At 36.9% G+C, this 24,718-nt stretch overlaps 1 protein-coding gene across 5 annotated transcripts in view; it reads left to right on the forward strand.

Annotated features, from left to right (window-relative positions):
• Positions 1–24,718, forward strand: part of LOC106872232 (uncharacterized) — a 158,589-nt gene that overhangs the window by 100,590 nt on the left and 33,281 nt on the right. For all 5 annotated transcript variants that reach the window (XM_089342790.1, XM_089342792.1, XM_089342791.1 and 2 more), the window contains 8 exons: positions 7,746–7,910; positions 12,522–13,013; positions 14,456–14,634; positions 15,454–15,565; positions 15,774–15,862; positions 16,982–17,130; positions 18,186–18,311; positions 18,618–18,845. In XM_089342790.1, the coding sequence (XP_089198916.1) occupies positions 7,746–7,910; positions 12,522–13,013; positions 14,456–14,634; positions 15,454–15,565; positions 15,774–15,862; positions 16,982–17,130; positions 18,186–18,311; positions 18,618–18,845 (1,540 nt within the window). The remainder of the gene's footprint in view (positions 1–7,745; positions 7,911–12,521; positions 13,014–14,455; positions 14,635–15,453; positions 15,566–15,773; positions 15,863–16,981; positions 17,131–18,185; positions 18,312–18,617; positions 18,846–24,718) is intronic.

Genomic DNA, 24,718 nt, shown 5'->3' on the forward strand with positions numbered 1-24,718 from the left:
GTATATATATATATATATATGTGTGTGTGTGTGTGTGTGTGTGTGTGTGTGTGTGTGTGTCTGTGTGTTATCTGGATGCAGCAGTGACTAAACGACCGCAATGTGGTGCATAGATGTTAGCAATGCAGTGGCTTCTGCAGTCTGGCATGCAGTAGCTACAATACAGATATACATGTTAATGGAGTGATATATATATATATATATATATATATATATATAAATAAATTACAATGAAAGAAAACAGTATGCAAATTAGATGTTCTGACATTCAATTCCAAAAGTGACAGGCCAGCTAATTTGCATATTCCATGTTTGTATGTTATGTCTGCAATTAGATTTCCATGTTCTGTGATTGTATGGTAATGTGTTCGCTTGGACTCATTCTCCTCTGTCTCCAATATCTTCTTTCTAACAACTACGTAATGTTTCTTTCTTACGGATAGCTGCATATATTTTTAGCGAATATGGCACAGATTTGCTTTCGTTTTTTTTTTTTGAGCCTATGGCCTTCATGCCTGTCTATTGTATAAGTTGTTGTGACTGCAGTAACTGAACTAACTACTCTGGAAATATATAAAATAGTTTTAAAACAGGTTTATGAGATTCTTCACTTGGCTGCTTAGTCAGTCAGAAATCTTCATTAACTGATTCAGGAGGTGGTGGTGGTGGTGGTGGTGGTGACAGCTGCATGGCAGTGGTAGTGCTGGCGATGGTGGTGATGATGATGTGGTAGTAATGGCAGGGGGAGAGGTCTGTATGTGTGTCACTGTTGATATGTAGTGTGTGTGTGTGTGTGTGTGTCATTGTGGTAGTGATTGTGCTTGGCAGTGGTGGTGACGGTAGCAGTTGTAGCTCGTGTGTGTGTGTGTGTGTGTGTTTGGTAGTGATTAATTTAGTTTAATTTAGGTTTTAAAATGATTTGAATGCAATGATGAACTTTAACTTTTTTTTTTGTTTTGTCTGAGAAGCATGTGATCTGATAGCTTTGTATGCCTTCTCCCCCTTCCTCTGCCTTCTCCCCCATCCTCTGCCTTCTCTCCCACATCTGTTTCCCCTCCCCCTCTCTCTCTGTCTCTCTGTCTTGTGCATTTCCAGAAACTTTTAGAACTTGGCACTGGACCTGGATGTCAGGCTATTTAATGAGTTGATGTAATGGACAGGTGGGGTGGTATGTGTGGGTTTTCCCATCCCCACTCCCATTGGTAATTTGGGGCAACTGAGAGCAAACTTAAGGGAGGGAGGAAGGAGGGAAGTGATTAGTGGTATACAGTGGAGGGGGGATATATATGTGGTGGTGGTGGTGGTGTTGGGGGGTGGTGTCTCAACAGGGAATGTAAATAATAAAGTTGTAATGAAAGAATTGGTTTTGGAAAAAGTAATAATGTTGAAGGTAGAAGAATTTGTTGTTGAATGAAATTTATAGAATTCAGATATGAATTAGGGAAATGTGGACTGGAAATATTAATTGGAACATGATTTTAGGCACCAGATGACATTTTGTTGTTCTCTTCCCTATATTGTTTGTGTGGTCACAAGAGGTGCACAACATTCTCCCCTCATGTGTTTTGTTCAGACCCAAGATACAAAACCCTGGAATCACAATGGTTGTTGTTTAGTCATAGGTTAGTTGTGATGTAGCAGCAGTTTAGGATCAAACATGATCCATCTATGACCAAGGTGTTCATCAGCAATTACATTAGCCAATGTGTGTCTCTTTTTGAAGATGTTAGGGTGTAATGAGATGTGGGAGATGCTGCTGCTATCTCTGCCCAGTTGGATTTGGACTTGATTGACTTTAACCCTTTTGATACTGAACCCATCTGAAACTGCCCCTGATTTTATGATAGAAACTTCATGTTTTAAAGTGATCTAAATCAAAACTTCGTTAATTTATATTTCAAACACCAATTTAACAATGATAATCATTTTACTACATTTTTCATTATTTTCAAAATTAATCGGAACGAAGGCAATGTATTTCGACAGAAATATGGTCACAAAAGGGTTAAACAAGAAACAATACTTTCAATAATGTATTCCTAGATCAGCAATGCACAAACTGCAGCCTGTAAAACCATATTGCAAAGACTTTCTTGTTTTAATAAATAACTGAAAATTAACATAACGAACTGCTTGTACCACAAACACACACAATAGTATTTATTTATTATTGTTTCTTTATATTAATTTCCTTCATGCCTTTATTAACCTTTTCTTTGCTACTGTTTTCGATCATCCAAATTATATGATATACTTTGCGGCCTGCCTTGAGTGATTGAATTCCTGATTTGTTGGCCCTTTGGACCAGAAAGGTTGTACATCCCGTTCCTGGATGCACTTCAAAGAGACTTGAATGTTTAAGGCTAGGATGTGTTTGATTAGGGGTTGGCTCAGTGAAGATTGACCTGGGGCTAAAAAGACACCACCATCCTCTGAATATCTTTCGATTTGCTGTTATTTATTTATAAATATTTTTTGTTGTATTCTGCTGTACTATTTCTCTGCCTGATAAATTAATATTGAATTTCCAGAAATAACTGAAATCTATGTCAGTTGACCCTCAATTCAACTTTGTACTTATTTATTCATAACCCACACTGTATTGGTAGTCAGGTCGTTAACTTGCTGATAACAATGTGTCTCTCAACACAATGTTTGCCCATTAATGTTGATGTTGCTCTTTGTTATGTTTGTTTTCACTGGTTGAGACATGTTGCTAGGGTGCTGTGTTACAGGCCTTAATGTTGCTAGGGTGCTGTGTTACAGCTGTTGTGTTATTGTTTCAATTTCAAATGACACTGAGATTGATTTCACTTTTTGTTCTGAGGCTGATAATATCAGCCAGTGACAGTCAAATAATAGCCATGTCCTCTCAAAAATCTTTACCTGTTTTAGAAACTATTATAAATTAAAATATTTCTGCCCCTCCCCCACACACACACTGATCCTCATCCTCATCAAGTGATATCCATTTTCCATGTTGACATGGGCTGGGCAGTTCAACAAGAGCTGGTGAGGCCCCCATCTCTGCTTTGGCATGATTTTTATGGCTGGATGCCCTTCCCAACACCAATCACTCTGCTGCATGCTTTTTATGTGGTACTAGTGAGGCTACCAGGTAACTTGCAAGACAAGACCTCTCAGTTAACGTTAACTCATCATCATCATCGTCATCATTTAATGCTCATGTTCCAAGCTTGCTAACCTATGTCAAAATTGATGTTAATTGATGATGATGATGTTGAAATTGTATTCACTTCAATCACAAAAGTTCCTATACCGATATCTTTACCTTCGAGTGAAGTTTTTGTCACTCTTTTTGGCTTCCTCTCTTTCTCTTTTACCACAAGATTTGGACGAAACAATGTTTTGATTAAAGGCTGTATAGTATTTAATTGCACACTATATCAGCGAGTGCGTGTTGCGTGGCAACACACACACACACACACACACATGCGCGCACACACAACAAACAGGTCACTGGACTAAGCTGAGTGTGAGAAATTTTTGGTCTCTTTCCTAAGTTTGAGGCTTCTTTTTTTAGAAACTGCTTGCTTATTTCTCATCTGTGTATAAAAATGCTAAAACAAGAAGTCATTGTGGGAAGGATTCTCTGCTCAACCACACTGACATCTGACTTTATATAAACTCCAGCCTCTTATCAATTACATTATCTACTTCCCTAATATATCTCTCTAGAACCATTGAACTGGAACTATACACCCAGATGTAGTGTTAGTGAAATGGGAACCATTTAGCTATTATCAGTTAGTATAGTAATGTGGTTTCCGTAGCAACTAGGCCAACTGTCACTCCGTGATATACCTCTCTGTCTCACATTTGTCTTTCTGTTAATACTAATAGATTTAGTAAGTACCATTGAGTCTTGTATTAAATAGCTTTCTAAATATATGGAGAATCATTACATGGTGTAAAGTCCTAAATATAAAAAACTATGATCTGTCTTAGCTACAAAATCCTTAATAAAACTATATGATCCGCCGTAACTGCAATGTCGTGTTTTAAATAAAACCAAAATAAGATTAGTCTTAGCAATCTTTGTATTTAATTTTCTGATTTGCTAATAGGGTCAGGACTTAATTTCCTATGAAAATTAAAAATAGTTCATCTTCCCTGTTATGGAGTCATTAGGAATATTTTTGACCTGTAGACTAACGATGACTTTCCAACAGTGACCATTCCATCTTTTTTTTTTTCCAGCCAACATGGTTTTGTTCTTTGGCTTTTTTTTTTTTTTGTAAGACAGGAAAGAAAAGTTTGGTTATTGCTTGCAAATGAGCTGATCAGTAAAAGATATATTTGTTATTTTGTGATGTACAAACACACTGGATCACTATTGATGGCTTCTATTCACACTCTCTCTCTCTATCTCTCTCTCTCACTGACCCCCACCCCGATACCATATCTGCAGTTAAGTGATGATTGCATTTGAATGAAAAAAAAATAGAAAGAGGAGGTGGGGGATAAACATTGATCTGTGGAAAGAATATGAAATACTTTTTGCTATTGTTGATGATCGTGTGTGTGTGTGTGTTAATGATAATTGTGTCTGTGTATAGAATATGTTGTCATATTGATTTTACTAAGCTCAAGGACAACGTTCGTAAGTGGGAGGGGGGTGTGTGACTGTATGTGTGTGTAGAGGGGGTATTAGTGGAATAAACTTTTATCACGCTAACATAGATTGAACTTGGAACCAAGAGAGTGACAACAGCTGTAAATACCAAAAATATAGTCCAGTTCTGTAGTTTTGGCTATCTCTTCTCATATTTGTGTTATCAAACATACACGCGTGCACACACACACACACACACACACACACACACACACACACACACACACACACACACACACACACACACACACACACACACACACACACACACACACACTCTGTTGAATTGTAATAAATATACCAAGTGTGACAGCAGGAACCTAGTTCTCATAATAACGACTCATCTAATACACCCAGTTGATCTGGTTTCAAGCTTCAAGCTACAGAAAATATCTGTAATTTTCTCTTGTTGAAAGTGGTTTTATTGTTTTTTATTTTTTATTTTAATTTTTTTTACTGACCTGACTTTACTTTGCATATGTCACTGTGTATGTGTGTGTGTGTGTGTGTGTGTTTGTGTGTGGCTTTTGCTGGTGTATATCCTTGAAGGCTATAATTGATGATAATTAATTCACGAGGTACACACAGAACTGAGGGAATCCAAACAAAAACTGCGTTTATATATTCTCAATATCTTCTGGCAGATTTGGGCATGAATACCTGATGACTGTTGCTTTTTGTCATTGGAGAACGTCCTTTTGCTTTAGACAATGTGTATTCATAGCACATACAATTCATTGGTATAAGGTTGATCTTTGAGAAACCATGTTTCAACTTTGTGTCTCCATCTCATGAATTATTATTTGTTTAGCAGTCATCAGTATACACGTAGCTGACTCATTGGGAACCGCTACTTAAGGGGAGAGAGTGTGTGATACTTAAGGCGAGAGGATTGTTTCTAAGTTTATTTTTCTTACATTGAGAAATCATTATCAAAGAGTGAAAAGGGTATCCATTATTTCCATATAATATTTTTATTAGTTTCCAGTAGTCATGGATAGTAGCATTTTCACCCTTGTTCTGGGCTCTTCAGCATGACATAACTCATGATTTGGAAATCTAAAGATATCACTATGCAAAAGCAAATAAAGTTGTTTGTTGATTTCTACAAACCTGTGCTTTTGTTACATACATCACTCCTGTGGAGGAGACATGATAACTTTGAACTACATAAGGTGTCTCAAGGTTTCCTTACACCTGTAAATCATGTGTATTATGAATGCACTTCATCTAATGGTGGTAGGTATTCTCTGATGATGAAAAAACATGTCCAATGTCATCCTGAATGTATAAAACTAAGACAGCCAATTGGAACATTTTTGATGAAAAAAACCTAATGAAGCAATTTCGACTTGAATCTAAAACACTACAGGACCATTTTTTAATATAAGAATAAAGATTGTTATATTTCAATCCTACAATTCAGATGAGAGACATACTACCATGTTTGTTATATCAGAAATGTAATGTTATTGTATTGTTGCTGCTATACATTGTGTCACATGAGGTAGTGACTGATGTGTTTTAGGTCAGTGCTATAGATTTAAGAGTGCTGGATAAACAGTTTGGTCTGAAGTGTGGTTTGACTACTGAGTTTAACTCGCATCATTCTACTACTTCAGTGATCTCATCATCTATACCATCCTCTCCAGTCTGTTTTGGCTTGGTTTCTACAGCTGGATGCCCTTCCTAACACCACCCACTCTCAGAGTGTAATGGGTATTTTTCTGTCCCACTGGCACATTTGTGTGACCGTGGCTGTCTGTCACAGCTGTGGTTTTACTTGGCTTGAGGGGTCTTCTGAAGCACAGCATAATGCCAAAGATGTCGGTCATTGCTTCTGTGAGGCCCAACATTTGAAAGGAGCTTAATCACTCACTTTGCCTTCGTGAGGCGCAATGCTTGAAAGGTGCTGGTTATGTGACACCAGCAACAGCTACGACTATGATTTCACTTGGCTTGATGGGTCTTCTCAAGCACAGCATATCGCCAAAGGTCTTAGTCACTAGTCATTGCCTCTGTGAGGCCCAAAGTTCAGAGACCATGCTTCACCACCTCATTCCATGTCTTCCTGGGTCTAACTCTACCACAGCTTCCCTCCACGGTTAGGGATTGGCACTTCTTTATACAGCTGTCCTCGTTCATACGCATCATATGACTGTACCAGTGCATTCATCTCTCTTGCTCACCACATCTGACACCACTGATGCAAGCCTACACATGTCCTTGGCTGTCACAACCCATGTTTCACTGCTATGTAGCATAGCTGTTCACACACAAGCATCATACAATCTGCCTGTCATTCTGAGAGAGACGCCTTTTGTTGCCAGCAGGAGAATTTCAAAACTCGCCTCTAGTTTTAGGTTGGTTAACTTTGTGGAAATACATTTGATTCTTTAAATTTCTGAGTTTTGTTCCTGCCATGAGGAATCTTCATTCTTTTCCTAAAGAGTTTAAAATTCAAGTTGATATCCTTCAAAGTGTTGATAGTTGGCGCAACTAGAATTATTGGTTCTCTGAGCAACAATAGTGAAGTTTGGGTGAAGGCAGTTTGTTTTTTCTTCCTCTAATATCATCAAAAGAAACTGCAGGGAATTTACTAGTTTATTAGTTAATTACATAATTATTCAGATATTTTGTTTCTTTCACGCAGTTCTTTCCTGTATTTCATATTTGTATTTGGTTTGCAAGATCCTTGATGTGAATGTGTGTGTTGAAACATTTTGTTGTATCTTGGGAGGGTCATTATACCAAATAATAAACACATGCACAGATTGTTTCACTTCTTTATTTGTCAATTGGGTAACCTTTTAACCAAATAAACTAATCAGTTGCTTAAGTAATCATTTGGTCATTCAATCAGTTTTGTCAAACTCCTTTCATCACCTTTCTTGACCTCATCAATAAATTTCCTTCTCTACAGTTTTGTCTATTTGAGCTGCCTGTACATTGAAGCTGATGTCAATTATAATTTTTATTAAATCTCATAAGTTTTGACACTTTCTATTATTTATGTCCAGGTTTCTGCAGTCTAAACCTTGTTCTAACCTCAAATTGTTGTTCTGCTATAATAATAATAATTATTATTATTTTCTTTTTGTTTTTCCAGTAGCTTGGATGAGGAGGACACCTACAGGGAATATTACTATAGTGGCAGCAGTAGCAGCAGAGAAACAAATCAGTTTGAGAACAGATACCCTTATGATGAGCAAGTGCAGCATCAGTCGAGGTCTTACCAACGGAACAGAACCACATTTACCAAGCAATATGAGCGGTGAGTTTGGTAATTCTGTCAAGAATTGAGTTCACATGAATTTTATAGTCAAAAATCATCTCTGGAAATCCTCGTTGTAGATTTCATTTGATGCCTGTATTCCATGCTTGCATGGGTCAGATGATGCTTATTGAGGCAGATTTCCCATGATCCAATGCCCTTCTTGTTGCCAGCCCTTCCCTATTTCCAAGCAATGTTAAATTTTCCCACGGCCAGACATGTCTTTCCTGGTAGACTGGGAACTAATACTATTGCTTCTGTGAGAGTGACGCTCATTTATGACCATCACATGATATCTCGACAAGGGTATACACACACACACACACACACACACACACACACACACACACACACACACACACAGCAATCTGAATTTCTAGATCTGCTGTTTGTTTGTGCATGTGCACATGCATTCATGACTGTGTTTGTGTGTATGCAACACATCCACTCCCTTATTAAGTAATGCTTTCTCAATTAAGGTGTTAAGTACAGTTGTTTTTAATGCTCTCCTCTCCCTCCCTTTGAGAGAGTAAGGGGATAATTAGATATAATTTTAGTAAACTCATTTATGAAAAAAATCGTTCCAAATTATAATAATTTCTTCATGGATGGATAATATTTTGTAGTTGTTATCCCCCAAATTTTTATACTTGAGGAATCTTTGGAATACATTCCATGTTTTGAGTATCCCCTACATAAACATTATTATGTCATCATCATCCTCATCATCATAATGTCCACTTTTCCATGCTTGCATGAGTTGGACAGATTTTCTGAAGCTGGATGCTCTTCCTGTTACCCACACTCACCAAGTTTCCAAATAAAGCAACATTTCTGCATGACTAGACATGCTTACACAGAAGGTGTGTCCATGTCCTTGACATGACATTGCAGGATAGTTGGAAATGATGGTTGCTGTCATACAAGCAATGTTATCCCAATTCCAATATTCTGCAAGAGCATGTTTGGCCATAGGTAAAACAAGGTGAATGTTGGCAACAGGAAGAGCATCCAGCCATAGAAAATTTGCTTTAATAAACTGCCCCCAACCCATACAAGCATGGAAAAGTGGATGTTAAAATGATTTCTCTCACATGAGCGCACACACACACACACACACACACACACACACACACACACACACACACACACACACACACACACACACACACACACACACACACACACACACACACACACACACACACACACACACACACACACACACACACACACACACACACACACACACACACACACACACACACACACACACACACACACACACACACACACACACACACACACACACACACACACACACACACACACACACACACACACACACACACACACACACACACACACACACACACACACACACACACACACACACACACACACACACACACACACACACACACACACACACACACACACACACACACACACACACACACACACACACACACACACACACACACACACACACACACACACACACACACACACACACACACACACACACACACACACACACACACACACACACACACACACACACACACACACACACACACACACACACACACACACACACACACACACACACACACACACACACACACACACACACACACACACACACAGGGAGAGAGAGAGAGGGGATTTTTTCAGCCTTCATCTCCCAAGTCCACTTACAAGCTTTCGGTCAACCTGGGGCTATAGTAGAAGGCGCTTGACTAAAGTGTCGCACATCAGTAGGACTGAACTTGTAACCATGCGGTTGAGAAACAAATTTTTTAACCACAACCATAAAATCATAAAACTATCTTAGAAAAAGTTTGGCTGTGCTAAATCCATTGGACGCCACAAAGTACATTTAAGAAATTTCATCTTAATAAAAACCTTGTTTAGACTCAATTCTATTGCAATTTACTGTATAGAGGGGATTGTTCCTTGAAAGGTCTCCTTTCTACTTACAGATGCCAGTATTTTCAGTATACCATGTGTAGTAAAATTAGAAATATAGAGCTTCTTGACCATTATTTATCACAAAATTCTTGGTGTAGGGTTCTGGAGAACCTCAGTCAGACCCCTCTCCCCACCAATTTTGTCTGGTTTACAGTTGACATAGAATAAATTTAGGTCACATTTGTATAGAACTTGACCTACTTATTACTAACTGGTCTTTTCACTGCTCAGTTGACACATCAGTCTTTCAGCACATCAGCACGTTTCTTAATTGCTTATGGGTCATTTCATTGTTTGTCCCCCCCCCCCTCTCTCTCACTCTCAGCAAAGTTATAACTACTGTTACTGTCCCTCTCTTCTATTTCATTCCTATCATACTATTTGTTCCTATATATCATCATCAGCAGCAGCACCAATATCCTCCAACATCTGTTTTCCATGCTGGCATGGGTCGGATGACTTGACAGGAGCTGGTAAGGCTGGGGACCCCATGAGGTTCCGTCAGCTGTTCTGACATGGTTTCTATGACCTCCCACCACATACACTCATGCAACAAGCTTCTTGCATAGTTTCTGTCTGCTCAATTCACTCACAAATCATTGCTTGACCTAGGCCTATAGCAGAAGACACTTGCCCAAAGTGCTGTAAAGTGAGACTGAACCTGAAAGTGTATGGTTGAAAAGCAAGCTTCTTACTGAGCCATACTGGTATCCTCGTGTGTGTGTGTGTGTGTTTGTGTATCCTTCACACAATTCAGTTTTATATGCGTCATATGAATGAATCCCAGGTAAGGAATACAATAAACTCCAGTTGCTCTATAAAGGGAATGTGAAAAACATAATTGGTTCTGTGAAAATCCCTTGAAGAAATAATCTCTAAATTGTTTGTTTGAAGCTCCCTTCTTCCCTTCCTGCTTTCCTCCATTGCACTTCTCAACTTTGGTTCAAACTTATGGCACCTTAACTTTTTTGAAGCCACAAGTATACTTTCATATGTAGTTTCACTTTGAAGCATGATTTTTCCTGGAAAGCGTAAACGTGAGTCACTGCATGGGTTTGTATTTTGCAGCTGGAAACCACATTTCCACCATTTAATAAACCATATAGCTGCCCACTTTTCTGTTTTCCATGGGTAGAGGTCAAATGAAATCTCACACCCACTGGAGTGTACTTACAGGTTGAAACGGTTACCTCTCCCCTGCCCTCCATAGAGTTAACTTTTCTTTTATTTCTATGTCTTCTTTTGTACCAGTTTTATTTGATCATAAAAATCTTTAAAACCAATCCTTTATACAACTTTGAACATATCATTTTCCACTCCTTGTTTATACACTTTGCCTTTCCTAGCAATCCATTACCCACTCCTCCTTCATTTGTCTCTCCCATTTCTAAATATACTACAGTTTATATCTTTATTATTCACTTCCCTCTTTTGCATATAACTTCCTCGTCTATTATTGTGGATCCCTCATTGTTTAAATGTATTTTATGTTCTGTATTTTGTGAACAATTGTTCACTAAAGCTTTCCTATATGCTTAAGAAGTTGGCTATCCAACCATGTCGTTTCAGATTCAGTCCCACTCTGTAATACCTTAGACAAGTGTCTTCTGTTATTGAATGTGGTAGACAAAAATTACAAGAAACCATTTGTATGCATGTTCATCTGTCTCTGATTGTCTTGACATTATGTGATAGTCACGAGTGTTGCAATCGGTTAAGCAATGTCGGTCATTTCCAAATTTTTGGTGTAAACATGTCCAGCCATAGAGAAATATCACCTTGCTGGGAAACAGATTCTCTACAGTCAGATCCTTTTCTTGTCACCTTACCCTTACCTGCCTCAAAGGATTCTGTCTCACCTGTGAAAGCATGGAAATGAGGACATTATTATTATGATGATGATGATGATGATGACTGTTGTTGGTTCTTAGGTTCCACTTGTTTTATTACATTTCTAATGGCTCATGTGACAAATCCATGTGTGTACAACTCCAGCACAATAAATACCACAAAGTATGTTTAATGTACTGATTTTATATATATATATATATATATATATATATATATATATATATATATATATATATATATATATATCAGTGATACTCACAAATGTGAAAGGTATCCATTTGCACAATGTTCATCTATCAAACATCTCATGTATTCATTGGTTGAACTTAAAGTTCTAGCAGAAGGGCTGCACTGTTGGTTTGAATCTCAAACCACATAGTTTCAAAGTGAACTTCATCATCACTAGAGCTTTGTTAGCTTCTAGTGCTGAATGTAGAGAAGAGCAGCACCAAGATGAGTTGCCTTAGACTCAGCTATGTGGAGGAGGATTTGTGATTGGTGGACTGACACAATCATTACAGCATTGAACAGAATGCTGGCTCTTTATGTTCTGAGTTCAAATTCTGCTGAGATCAGCTGTGCCCTTCGTACCTTTAGAGTATGATAAAAAGCATACCTGCAACAATCCTTTTTTGCCACTTCCCTTACCCATTTTCCTCACCTCTTTCTCCTTCTGTGATATGACTCCATATTATAACTCTTAGATATTTCCTCTCATCCCTCTTTCGACTTTTCTTTTTACCGTTTCTTGTTGCTATAATAATTGTCTCTGTTTCTGTATTTCAGGGCAGCTCAACGACCAAAATCTGTCGGTGCCAATGTGTCTGGTGCCACCGCCGCCACAGGTGCAGCAGCAAGTGTTATCAGTGGTACAGGGAGTGGTACCACAGCAGCAGTTAGTGGAGGCAGCACGAGTGCTGGTGGTGTTAGCAGTGGTACTGGTGTCAACCAAAGCAGTGCAGTGCCTGTAAGTGGGGGAGGCAGCAGTGCAGTAGCTGCAGCAGCCAGTGGTATCACAAGCAGTTTGCAGAAGCATTCCTTTGATGAACGCTATCACGAGCAGTATGCCAGCGATCGAGAGAGTTTTGATCGACCACGGGTTCCAACACTATCACCGACATGTTCAAATTCCCAGGCGAGCAGTCGGCATAGTAGCAGACGCAAGGGTTCTGTGTCAGTTTCTCGTTCCTCCAGTCGAAGTCGATCGCGCTCCAGTTCCAGTAGTGGTTACAGTCAGTCCTCGTCGGGAAGCAGTCGCTCCAGATCACATTCCAGAAGGTCATTATTAAGACACTTTCTAGAATTCTCTCCTTTCCTCTTCTTTTTAATCAGGACTCTCTATCGGCCATGATGGTGATTTACAGTGATGACGGGTTCACAATATTTATTGGGTCAGATGTGGCACCTATTTTAACCCTTCAGCCTGTCGCATGTAATGCTTATTTATTCACATTGTTTTGAATTAATCATTCATTATCTCATATCTTTGAGATTTCAATGATGTGATTGTTTATCTTTAGAATGACATTGCAGGGTAGGTGTGAGAGGCAAGATCTGGTCAGTTTGAACATAAAACATGTAGAAATATTTTGGTGTTATATGACCAGTTTAAATGCTAAAGGGTTAAATATATTCTTATGTCTACGGAAAATCACTGCAGTGCTGCCCTTCATATATTCAGGGCTAACAAAACTCTTAATATTACATTGTTCCATGATTGCAAGCTGGTTGAATTGTTAAGTGGCATTTTGTCCGTTTTTACGATCTTAGTTCAAATGCCACCGCAGTCGATGAAATACGTATCAGTTGAGCTCGAGGATCAATGTGAACGACCTACCCCATCCTCCGAAATTGCTCGCCTTGTCCCCAAACTTGAAACAAGTATTAGTGTTTCAAGTGCTCTCCTGACTCTGCTAAGTGGATCGGAATATGTGTGAAGTGGATTCGCAGAATCATTACAACATTGAACGAAATACCGGCTCTTTCCACTCCAAGTTCAAATCTGTCTCTGGTCGATTTTGCCATTCATTTCTCTGAATGATCAAATAAAGCTGCTACCAAGTATTGAGATCGATGCAGTCAACTGTTCCCGTCCCGCAAATTTCATGCCTTTGCTTCTCTGGGAAACGACTATTAGAGTGTCTTTGCTGCATAAAGTTGTAGCCCATGATACGTATTTATAAAAAAAGATAGACTGGCCTGGGCGCAACACAACTACTGATAAGATATTAAAAGCAAAGCGTTTCAGGTGGTATTAAACTGTCTTCTTTGCTGATTGTCTGAAAATTAATCACCAGACTGTTGCTTAATTAAGAAATAATTATCATGTAGACGTTAATGTTAATGGAACGGAAGAAGAAAAGGCGGGCGACTCGTGCAATTGGTGGCGATTAACTTCCTGTATACTGTAGTAATGACTATAGTTATCTCCCCTCGTAGACAAGGGAATTAATCAGCATTGTTGTCCCTCTGCTTACCTCCCTTGTGCAATAGGGGAGATAACCATTTCTGTTATTCTAAGGGAGTTAACTAAATAGCTTTTTAAACTGGGGGTGGATGAGATGCGATTTCATGCAGTGGGCAAAGCTGACATCAAGTTTGAATATGAAGGGAAAAAATTTTGTACCAAGATTTAGCAATAAGTTTTACACGTAAATACGTTTAAAAAGAAAGACTCTTATAATTTCATTGGATAACTGTAAATTTGTCTCTTTCTGTAGTCGAACCAGTAGCCGAGGCAGTCTACGGCGAGTGCCTGTAGTGTCTGTGTCGGGTCAGAAACACTCAAAGTCGGAGAGTCAGAGTATGATGTCAAGTAAATCATCAACGGCAGAAACACAGAGCTCTGAAAGGAAACCACTTGGAATCTGTGTAATGGGATTACCTCTTCGATCCAGTGGTAAGTAGCAATAGGAGGCTTTTAATCTTGTATCCCTTTGTCATTACTAATCACTCTCTTCAAAATGTGAGTTGCCATATAGCTCCTCCACAACATACTTTAACCCATCATCTTCAAAAATAAAGCCAACTTCCCTTCTGCATGTGTTCATGGTCTCGTAATCTCACTTCTGCTGGAGGTATGATAAGAAGCACCCATTATATGCTGTAGAGTGGTTGGCATTTAGAAGAGGGTCCAGCTGGCGAAGCCAGACACTGGAGTATGAAGCAGTTCTTGGGACCCTTTGGATCCTGTCAAACCATTCCTACCCATACTAGCATGAAACATAAATGATAAGGGATTATGATATAGTGTCTCCTCTGCCAAACCACAACCCCCCCCCCCTTTTTTTTTTGCCATATTTCTGTTGAAATAGACTGCTTTTGTGTGAATTATTTAAAAAAAATAATGTAGAAATTAGTAAAGTACCTTTTGTCATTATTAAATTGTTTAGAATATAAACTAACATGAAATTTTGATGGAAAATTTTAATTTAGATCATTTTAAAATCAGAAAATTTGTATCAGAACCAATAGGTAGGTTGGTACCAAAAGGGTTAAATTTATATTAAAGTGAAAAAATGGAGTTGGATAATTTAAAAGATGTTATTAAACACTTTAAGTGACACTAATTATAAATGAAATATGTTTTTTTTTTTGTATTTTCAGTCAGTTTAAATGAGAAATTGAATCTGTTGTGGCTTGTTGTTTTGGGTTTATGACAGTCCAAATGTCTGCATGTCTTACTATAATTAAATAGTAATTTTGCTTTATTTTACAGATACTAGCCTTAGGGATGGGCTTTTTCATGAATACAAAAAGCATGGTAAAGTAACTTCAGTGCAGGTGCTAGGACAAGGAGAAGAACGATATTCTGTGGTCAGTTTTAGAAAGTGAGTTCCTTTTTCCATATTCTTTAATTTCATTTACAGATGTTGCTAACACTTTCTTGTTTTTTGCATCATTCTTCTCCTGTTTTCTCTCTTCGTATATTCATTTGATTATATCTACATGATTATCCTGTGTCATTACTATTGAAATGAAAAGATTTAGTTTTATGGGTTTTTTTGTAAACTTTTTGTAAAATTCATTCTGTTGCAGACCAGAGGATGCTGCAAAGGCCTTGGAAGCTTCTCAAGATAAGATGTTTTTTGGGAAGAAAATTAAAGTTATGGCACATGAAGGTGTAGGTTAGTAGTCTCTTTACTTAACAAATATATTGTTAGCCTAAGCAGCTGTGGAGGTACAGTTGTATATTGAAATGTGTGGAGTAAAGTTCTTGTGAATAGACACCACATGAAAGTACAAATGTTAAAAAAATACTGTGTGGATGTACAGATATATATAGATGTTGTGTAGGAACTCTATGGTGGTATAAGTAGTAAATAGGTAACAAGTAGAGGTGCACATGTAAATAGATAGGTTGGTCAACTGGAATGTAAACTTAAATTCTATATGATTGAGTACCATCAGAAATTATTTATTTCTGTTACAAAGTTGTGAGAAGTTTGTTGCATTTTGTTAGCAACTGCAATGCTGAGTGAAAAAAAAGAAAACAACTTTCCCTGAGCCTTGTTTGAAGAAAGTAGAATGGGGTACTTGTGTATGAACAGTTCCCTAATTGAATAAATGAACAGTTTTTCTGAAGAATATGAAATTCATACGAGCTTACATTTGATCAATTGACCATGAGCAGATAACACATGAAGTGACTGGGAACCCATGCTCTTTCCAAACTGAAATTTGAGCAACAAACCATCACTAGACTATGCATGTATGTAAGTGGCTGGGAGTGTAGCTTCAGATTTTCATATTTTGTACAGAAAATAATAGCATTTCTCATATTCTGCTAAAAACATAAACCATAGATTGATAGAAACAAGACAAAGAGGCAAAATATGCACACGTATATATCTATGGATTTGTTGTTGATAGATGGACAAATAAAACCTCATTTCATGTCTTTATGTGGGTGTGGCTTGGAATGGATTACCTCCTAGTTGTATGTTTTTCAATTATTCATGCAACAAACGATTTGGTTAACGAACAGGGCTTGGAATGAATTATGTCATAATAATATAGAGGCGCCACTGTACTTTCTTTCTTTTTTTTCTTACATGAAGTGTTCAGGGTTGTGCCAACAACCCAACGATTATGGCCCCTTCAACTATTGGCTTGTGTGAATATATGCCACAAAGGAGAGTGTGTGTTTATGTTCTGAAGTTGTCTGTAAGTAGATTTGCTTATTGTCGATACTGGAGAGGTTAATAAACTTGTTTTATGTTTCTGTTTTACTGTTTTGTTCCCAGAAGTTGAAGATAATGAATTCCGTCCTCCTGAGGCTGAGTGTGATGAATATCATCCAAAGGCCACACGGACATTGTTTGTTGGTAACTTGGAGAAAGAGATTACAACACAAGAACTAAGAGACCGTTTCAAGTCGTTTGGAGAAATCATAGTAAGTCACTCTCACACTTTCTCTTGAGTCATTAACGGTGTTTGGGTTTCATCTTAGGAGGTCTCTTACATAAGTGCTTTGATGGTGGAACAACATAGTGCTAAATGGCTGTGGTTGAGAAACTTTCTCCCAAGCCATATGGTCTTGAATTCAATCCCACTGTGTGGTACCTCAGGAAAGGGTCTTCAGCTCTAGCCTGGGGTTGATACATGGCTTGTGAGTGGAAACTTGAAGAAGCCTGTTGTGTGTGTACTCTTGTTTTGATATCACATGATGGTTGTAAATGAGCATTGTTGTCTTATGAGTGAAGGTGTTTATTTGCAAATTCCCATGAAGAACATCTCTGACTATGAGTGAGTATTACCTTGTTTGGAAACAGATGAAGGTATCTAGCCATAGAAAATCTACCTCAATGAATTCCATCTGATCCATGCAAGCATGGAAACACGGACACTAAATGATAATGTTGATAACTGTTGTTGTTGTACTCTAGGGCAAAGTTCATAATTCTTCTGGCTTTGATTTAGTTCATAAATTTGGTTTCATTCTCATTTCTTAACTGAGTGGTCTGAACTGGGAGTAAAAGGCATCCAACGACAAGCAATTGTTGCAAAAGTATGCAAATGGGGGGGAAACTGTATCATAGAAATATTTAAAAATAACACAAATAGAGAAGAGAAAGATTAACATTCCCAATGATGGTAATTGTTGATGATTATCATTTAATATAATCCAAATTATATCCTTGTTAGTGAGACCCTCTTGTTTATCTAACTATTATTTCCCATCCTTTCTACATTAGTCGACCTATTTTATTCAATGTTTTTTTTTATTAAAAGTGTCTTCTCTGTCTCATTTCTAACATTTCCTTGATCTTCTGTTTGGTTCTGCTCCAGCTGGAACCATTTCTCATTAAACTCTGACAGTTTTCTGCAGTTGTATGTGATGTGGTTTTTGTAAATTGAATATCTTAGCTGTTTTTGGACCATTTCTATATGGTTTTCTTGCATTTGAAGGTTAAACTTAATGTGTGTTTTTTTTCTTTTCTTCATCAGGATATTGATATCAAACGCCAGGGTGCAGTATCAGCCTATGCATTTGTACAGTATGCAGATATCACAAGTGTTGTCAAGTCACTACGTAAAATGGAAGGAGAACACATAGGAGCGAATAAAATTAAGGTTCTTTTTAGTTTTTATTTATTTTGTTTGTTAATTCCCTCAACCTTTCTAAGTGTTATGCTGGTGAACTGAAGCAAATCTGGTTTGAAAATGTGTTTGTTTTCTGTTAGCAGATCTAACATCCTTCTTCTAAGGTCAAATGCTGCTTGTTTAAAACAAATACCACAATCTTTCTATCAACCTGTTAAAATAGTAATGAAACAAACTGTTCTTTTGTTTCTGTTCACATTGTTTTACATTTTTGTTCTTCTATAATTAGTCTTTTTTGTTTAATTTTAATTCAATTTAATTTAATTTTATTTTTAGTTGGGATTCGGGAAAAGTATGCCTACCAATTGTGTCTGGCTTGATAACTTGTCCGAGTCAGTGACGGAAAAGCTTCTGTGTCAACAGTTTGGTCGTTATGGAGAAGTTAGTCATGCTGTGATTGATCGCTGCAAAGGCAGGGCACTAATCTATTTTACTAGTATGGACACTGCACAATATGCAGTTAATGAGATGCGGAGCAGAATTTTAAAGAAAAAACGAATACAGGTAATTCACCACATGACTTTTTTTTCTTTTTTTTCTTTTCCATTTTTAAAATCTTAAATATATTTCTTTTGTGCCAAAATATTTTCATACACCTCCCCTGACCTGTTTTTTAATATATGGTGGCATCATTAAATTTAAAGACAATTATAAACTGAAGATTAAACACATTCATTATTTCTGTGTTAGTCACGATTCAAACTATGTATGGATAGTAAGAGAATTTTTTTTACTTTTAAAGAATGTAAGTAAAAAAAATTTTAAGGTGGTTATTGACACAAAAATTAACCTTTTTTTAACATCAGAGCATTTAGTCTTTTGTTACTGTATTTCTGTTGAAATACTCCATTTTTATTTCAGTTAGCTTTGAAATTTGTAAGAATTATTAATCTGGTATTTCAAACATGGAAGTTTGATGGAATGTTTTATTTTAGGTCACTTTAAAAACAGGAAGTTTATATTTGTAGAATCAGGAGTGGTCTCAGGCAAGATAGCATCGAAAGAGTTAAAACAATACAATTCTTTTCTCAATAAAATGGAATGTGTACATTAAAGATCAAGAACAATAATCTTTGTGGCCATATAATAATTTACAATTCAATCTATTTCCTGCATTTCTTCCCTCTGTTGACCTGTTTCCATAAGTTTTCTATCAGATTTAAATCCAGGTATTGTGTTGGCCTGAGTGTAGCACACATATTTCCTTGATTTTAGTGACTTTCTTATCCAAGTTAGGGAATATTAACCCAATTGATGTGAGGCCAGTCACATTCATTTGTTTGCATTTGATGACAGGTCTGGTGCCTTTTGTGGAAACTTTTGCCTGCTTCTTAGGACTGACTGACCCATAGTCAATGTCTGTTGGCATGGAACCCATCTCCACTTCAGCCTTTGAAGGTCTCATATATTTTGAGCAATGACTCTACCAAATCGAAATGACTCTTGGCATATTGAGGCATAGTCTTCTCCAAGACTTCCAGATAGACTGCACTGTCTATATCCTTCATCTGACTGCCCTCCTCCTCTATACATGCAGCCCCTAATCCATGTCAGTGCCACTACAATGTTTAGCAGTTAGATTAATGTATTCTAGATTAAATTTTATTATGCAGATAAATACTGAGCTATGAGAGCTGAACAAATTGTCTGTTGACTCTTCTAGCAGCCACAAGATTTTTGACCAATTTGATAGTGTCTATTTAAGTAAACTGAATGTGGGCATGTTGGCTTTTCAGAGAAATGCACAGTTTATATATATATATATATATATATATATATATATATATATATATATACTTATACTTAAGTGCAGCATAAACCAAAACTGCTTTAATCAATTTTTGATAGTAGTGGCCCAGGCTCATCTGTCTGTAATAATCCTGTTGAAAGTTGTTAGCAGCTGTAGATGGATCTTGATCATTTCTTTGATGATAAGCGCTTTTGTTTACCCATCACAACAAATCTTAACATGCTATAACAAAACAATAATAGTTTCTCTTAATTAGACTGTAATATTATATATGGCAACCTCACTAGGAGTGGTAGCACCAAAAAGAAAAAAAAAAAGAAAAGCCTCCAGTGCACTGTGTCAAGTGGTTAGTGTTAGGAAGGGTTTCCAGCTGTAGAAACCATGTTAAAGATGACATTTGGAGCTCAGTGTAGCCTCTGCAACTTGCTGGTTAAATATTGAGAGAGTGTGTCCGTGTAAGATCATAGTTTCAATTCCTGGAGCAAGGGTTACATTATGGTTCTTGCACAAAGTACTTCATTTTGCTCAGCTAAAAATTGAGTTCCAACTGTAGTGAGGAATTTAAGCCTGCAAAGGACCAGTGTCTCTGTCAGTGGAAACGTGTTGTAATCTCAGACAATCTTATGCCATGGAAACTGGATTTAGTTCCTGCTTTATGAGCCCTGGGGTTCAAGACTGACCTAAGTTCAGTTTTATGGCTTTGTTGATATTATTTATCAATAACTGCTTTATGCTTGTTGAAAATGTTGATGTTTTGACTTCTATCTTTTGAAAGAATTAACAATTATCTTTCTATTCATATGTAGTTTGAATCTTGATTAAAGAAACAAAAATAATCACTGTTTAATGTCCCCAGTGTATATCTGGTTTTAAACTAAGTAATGCCACTAATACATCTCTGACCATTGTTAGCATTTTTATACCATCCTGGTCTTTGTTTTATTTACATCTTCACTGATATATATATATATATATATATGCACATCCACTTGGCCTTTTGTTGTAATATTCCCTCTTGACCTGAAAACTGTTATATAAGGGAACAATAAAATAGTATATGAACAGGCTTGATGCCTTCCAACTGCCTGTTGTAAGACATCAAGTCATTTATAGCAAATTTATACAGAAGTGAGAACATATCTACAGGATGGGCCAACACTCTGAAATTGTCAAAGACATGCTTTAGTTTTTCCAGAATTGAATAAAATAAATAAAATCATGATGAATACACATGTACTTATGTATACTGAACAAAAATATATAATAATAATAATAACAACAACACAATATGAATAAAATGGCAGATATTTTGGTGTGATTTTTGGCCCATCCCACACACACACACACACACACACACACACACGCACACGCACACACGCACACGCACACGCACACACACACACGCACACAAATGACTTGATGTCTTGCAACTACCTGTTCATATCTTATTCTGTTACACCTACATATTAGTTTTGACCTGTACATTGCCTAGATCCAACTCTTATTTCCATGGATTCTGTATCCCTTCATCCAATGCCGGATTTTAGGCACTGAGTCTGGTCTGAGCACTTCCTCTCTGTACACATTATATTATGTCTTTTTGACATTTTACCTATCACTAAAATATATATATATGTGCACACACACAAACGTATGTACATACATACAAACACACACTCAAACAACATATTCCTGATTTCTAAACTGTTCTTATTTCACTTAAATTACATAAATTGTGTCTCAAGTCATTTCTTTTCTCTCTTTTTCCCATCATGGAATGTCTTTCTGGTTTCCATACTATCAAAACATGGAAGACTTTTTTTTTTGTATTTTTCTGTTTGGTTAGAAACTTCTACATTTTGTTTGGTAGAAAGATAATAATTAAGTTTGGGTCTAATTGTCTGTCATCTCATGATTATTAATGATACCCCCCTCCTCTTCCCGAAGGAGCCCCACCCCCACTCCCCCTCTTCACAGCCTTTTCTTGCCAGTGGTTTAATGTTTATTTTCATTACTTCTCTGGAAATATAATTAATGATGCATGGCTAAAAGAATAAAGCAAAAAAAAAAAAAGCAAGGGATTTTTTTTATCTATTCCCTCTCCCCTTTCCCTCCATCACCCCCACCCAGCCTCTCCATCTTGATTTTGCTGTATTTCACATTTGCATGATATCTTTGTGTGGTTTGAACCTTTGATGGCTCCATTAGCAGCTTGTTGTTCTGACATAGTTATATAGTGGCCCCTGTAACATTGTGTCAGTCCCTCGACCCTGTCTTTCTTTAACACATTCAAATGAACATACTTAGACTCATTGCTGTTTGTGTTTGAACTATTTTAGAAGCAATTAAACCAGTCTAGTTTTCTATTCCTTCTCGGAAATAAGAACAATGCAATGTCAGGAGATGAACGTGTCACCAACTAGTTTTGATGGTTACAGTGTTTTTATTAATTAAAGCTTGTCAAGACAAATGCTCTCAGATTTTAGATTGTAGAAAGAAATAAATCTATTTTGTGATAAAAACTATAGAAATGTTGGTATGGATGTGCAGTTAGGAAGCTCGCTTTGCAACCATGCAGTTTTGAGTTCTGTCCCACTGCACAGAACCTTGGGTAAGTGTATTCTTCTGTAGCCACAGGTTGACCAGTCTTTTGTAAATGAATTTGATAGTTGGCAAGCAGAAACTGTGTGGAAGCCCAACGTGTGTGTGTGTGTGTTTGTCCCCCCTTCCACACAGCTTTGGCAGCTGTTGTTGGTTTGTTTACATCTCTGTAACTTAGTGGTTCAGCAAAAGCGACCAATAGAATAAGTATGAGGCTTTCAAAACCATGAGTATTGGGGTACTGCCTCCAAGGCAGTACTCCAGCATGGCTGCAGTCTAGTGACTGAAACAAGTAAACAATAAATAAATGGATGATGATGATGATGCATACACCATAAACCAACACATTGTTTAATGTCCTTTAGCCAGTGAAAAGATAATCGCCAGTTATTATAATTTACAAGTTGTAACTTGTTAGCTAAATTGAAATACTAATTATAGTTTAATTAACTTGTTTCTATATTCATTTAATTCTTTTTTTTTTTTTGTTATAATAATTTTTTTTATTGCATTAGAAATTTTTTAAATTTATTTCTGAATTAAAAACATTTTTTTAAAATTCTCTTTCTGCCCACCTCCCCCATTGCCAGATGTCATTGAAGGCTTTAGTATTATTATTATTATTATTATTATTATTATTATTATTTTTATTTTGTTAGACTTCTTACACATCCTTATTAATTAAGTTCACCATCTTGTATAATTCACCTGACTGGAATAGAGAGAGAGAGAGAGCAACAGTATGTTTAGACCATTTCTTTCTCTGAGGCCATTATTGCAGAGTTTGCTGACTGGGAAATTACTTCCCCTCTCCTCTCTGCCTCATTCATCCTGCCATAATAAAACGACTCTGACCATGTTGGTTCATGTTTGTTAGTCATTGTATATGAATGGAGGCAGATGTCACAGTATGTCCGTACATAGTTAGCTAGTTAACAGTTTCTCTGAAATGAATTAAAAACAAACAGAAAACTGCTTTAAAACACTCTCTCCTTCTATCTATCTGTCTGTCTGTCTGTCTATTTGTTTCTATCCCTTTCACATACATCCACATTCACAAAAACACATATGCACACCTTATATGTCCATCAGAATTATTTTGTCTGGGTTTTACTTCCCTGAGTTAATTATTAAACAGGCAATATGTTGCAGATTGTGTACATGTGTACACATCTACAGACGGCACATCATTGTATATATATATTTTTGTGCATGTAAGTTTTGAGATTTTATTCAAATTTTGTGCTGTGGATTGCTGTGTTCAGGGCATAAATTTTACTTAACAACCAAAGCACTTGGTATGCTGTGCACTTGTGCACATGCATTCATTATAGGACAAGTGCACACAAAATATGCTCATGCACACAAGGTAGAATTGTGTTCACCTAAGGTTTTCAAAATGAAATCAAATTTCTTTTTTAACTGAAGAAAATAATTAATCTATATAATTTCATGATAAAAAATGTTTAATAAAAAAACATTTGAAAATGTTGTGCACTTGCTTAGGTGATCCATGTGGCATCTGGTTTTAGAGTGGCATGTTTACCAAATGCTTACAGTGCCAATATCTTGTCACTTGTTCTGTAGTTTGAGTGTTAGTCTTTTTGTGGGATTGGGTGAAGGGATTCCCTTTAAACCTTGTCTTGGGTTGATAAAATAAGTACCACAATTTTTTTTTATTTTGTATGTTTTAAAATCTTTTCCCTCTCCTATTTGCCCTTACTACTTCCATTCTGAGGGTATTAATGTAGAAACGAAAATTATTGTTTTACTGTAAAACAAAATTCCCCAAATAAACTCTTTTCTTCTTTCTTTTTATTATTATAATTTTTATTATTATTATTATTATTATTATTATTATTATTATTATTTGCTTCTCTTGCCGTATGGGATACCCCCCACTTTGAGTCCTTACTCCGTTGCGCTAAAAAAAAAAAAATTGTCCCCTTCTCCCTACCCCTCTCCCTTTTCACCCTCCTCCCACTACAACTTTGTTCACTGATATTTGCTAATATCTTGATTAATC

Source organism: Octopus bimaculoides, chromosome 26 (assembly GCF_046866305.1).
Source record: "Octopus bimaculoides isolate indiv1 chromosome 26, ASM4686630v1, whole genome shotgun sequence".
Classification (NCBI taxonomy): Eukaryota; Metazoa; Mollusca; class Cephalopoda; order Octopoda; family Octopodidae; genus Octopus; species Octopus bimaculoides.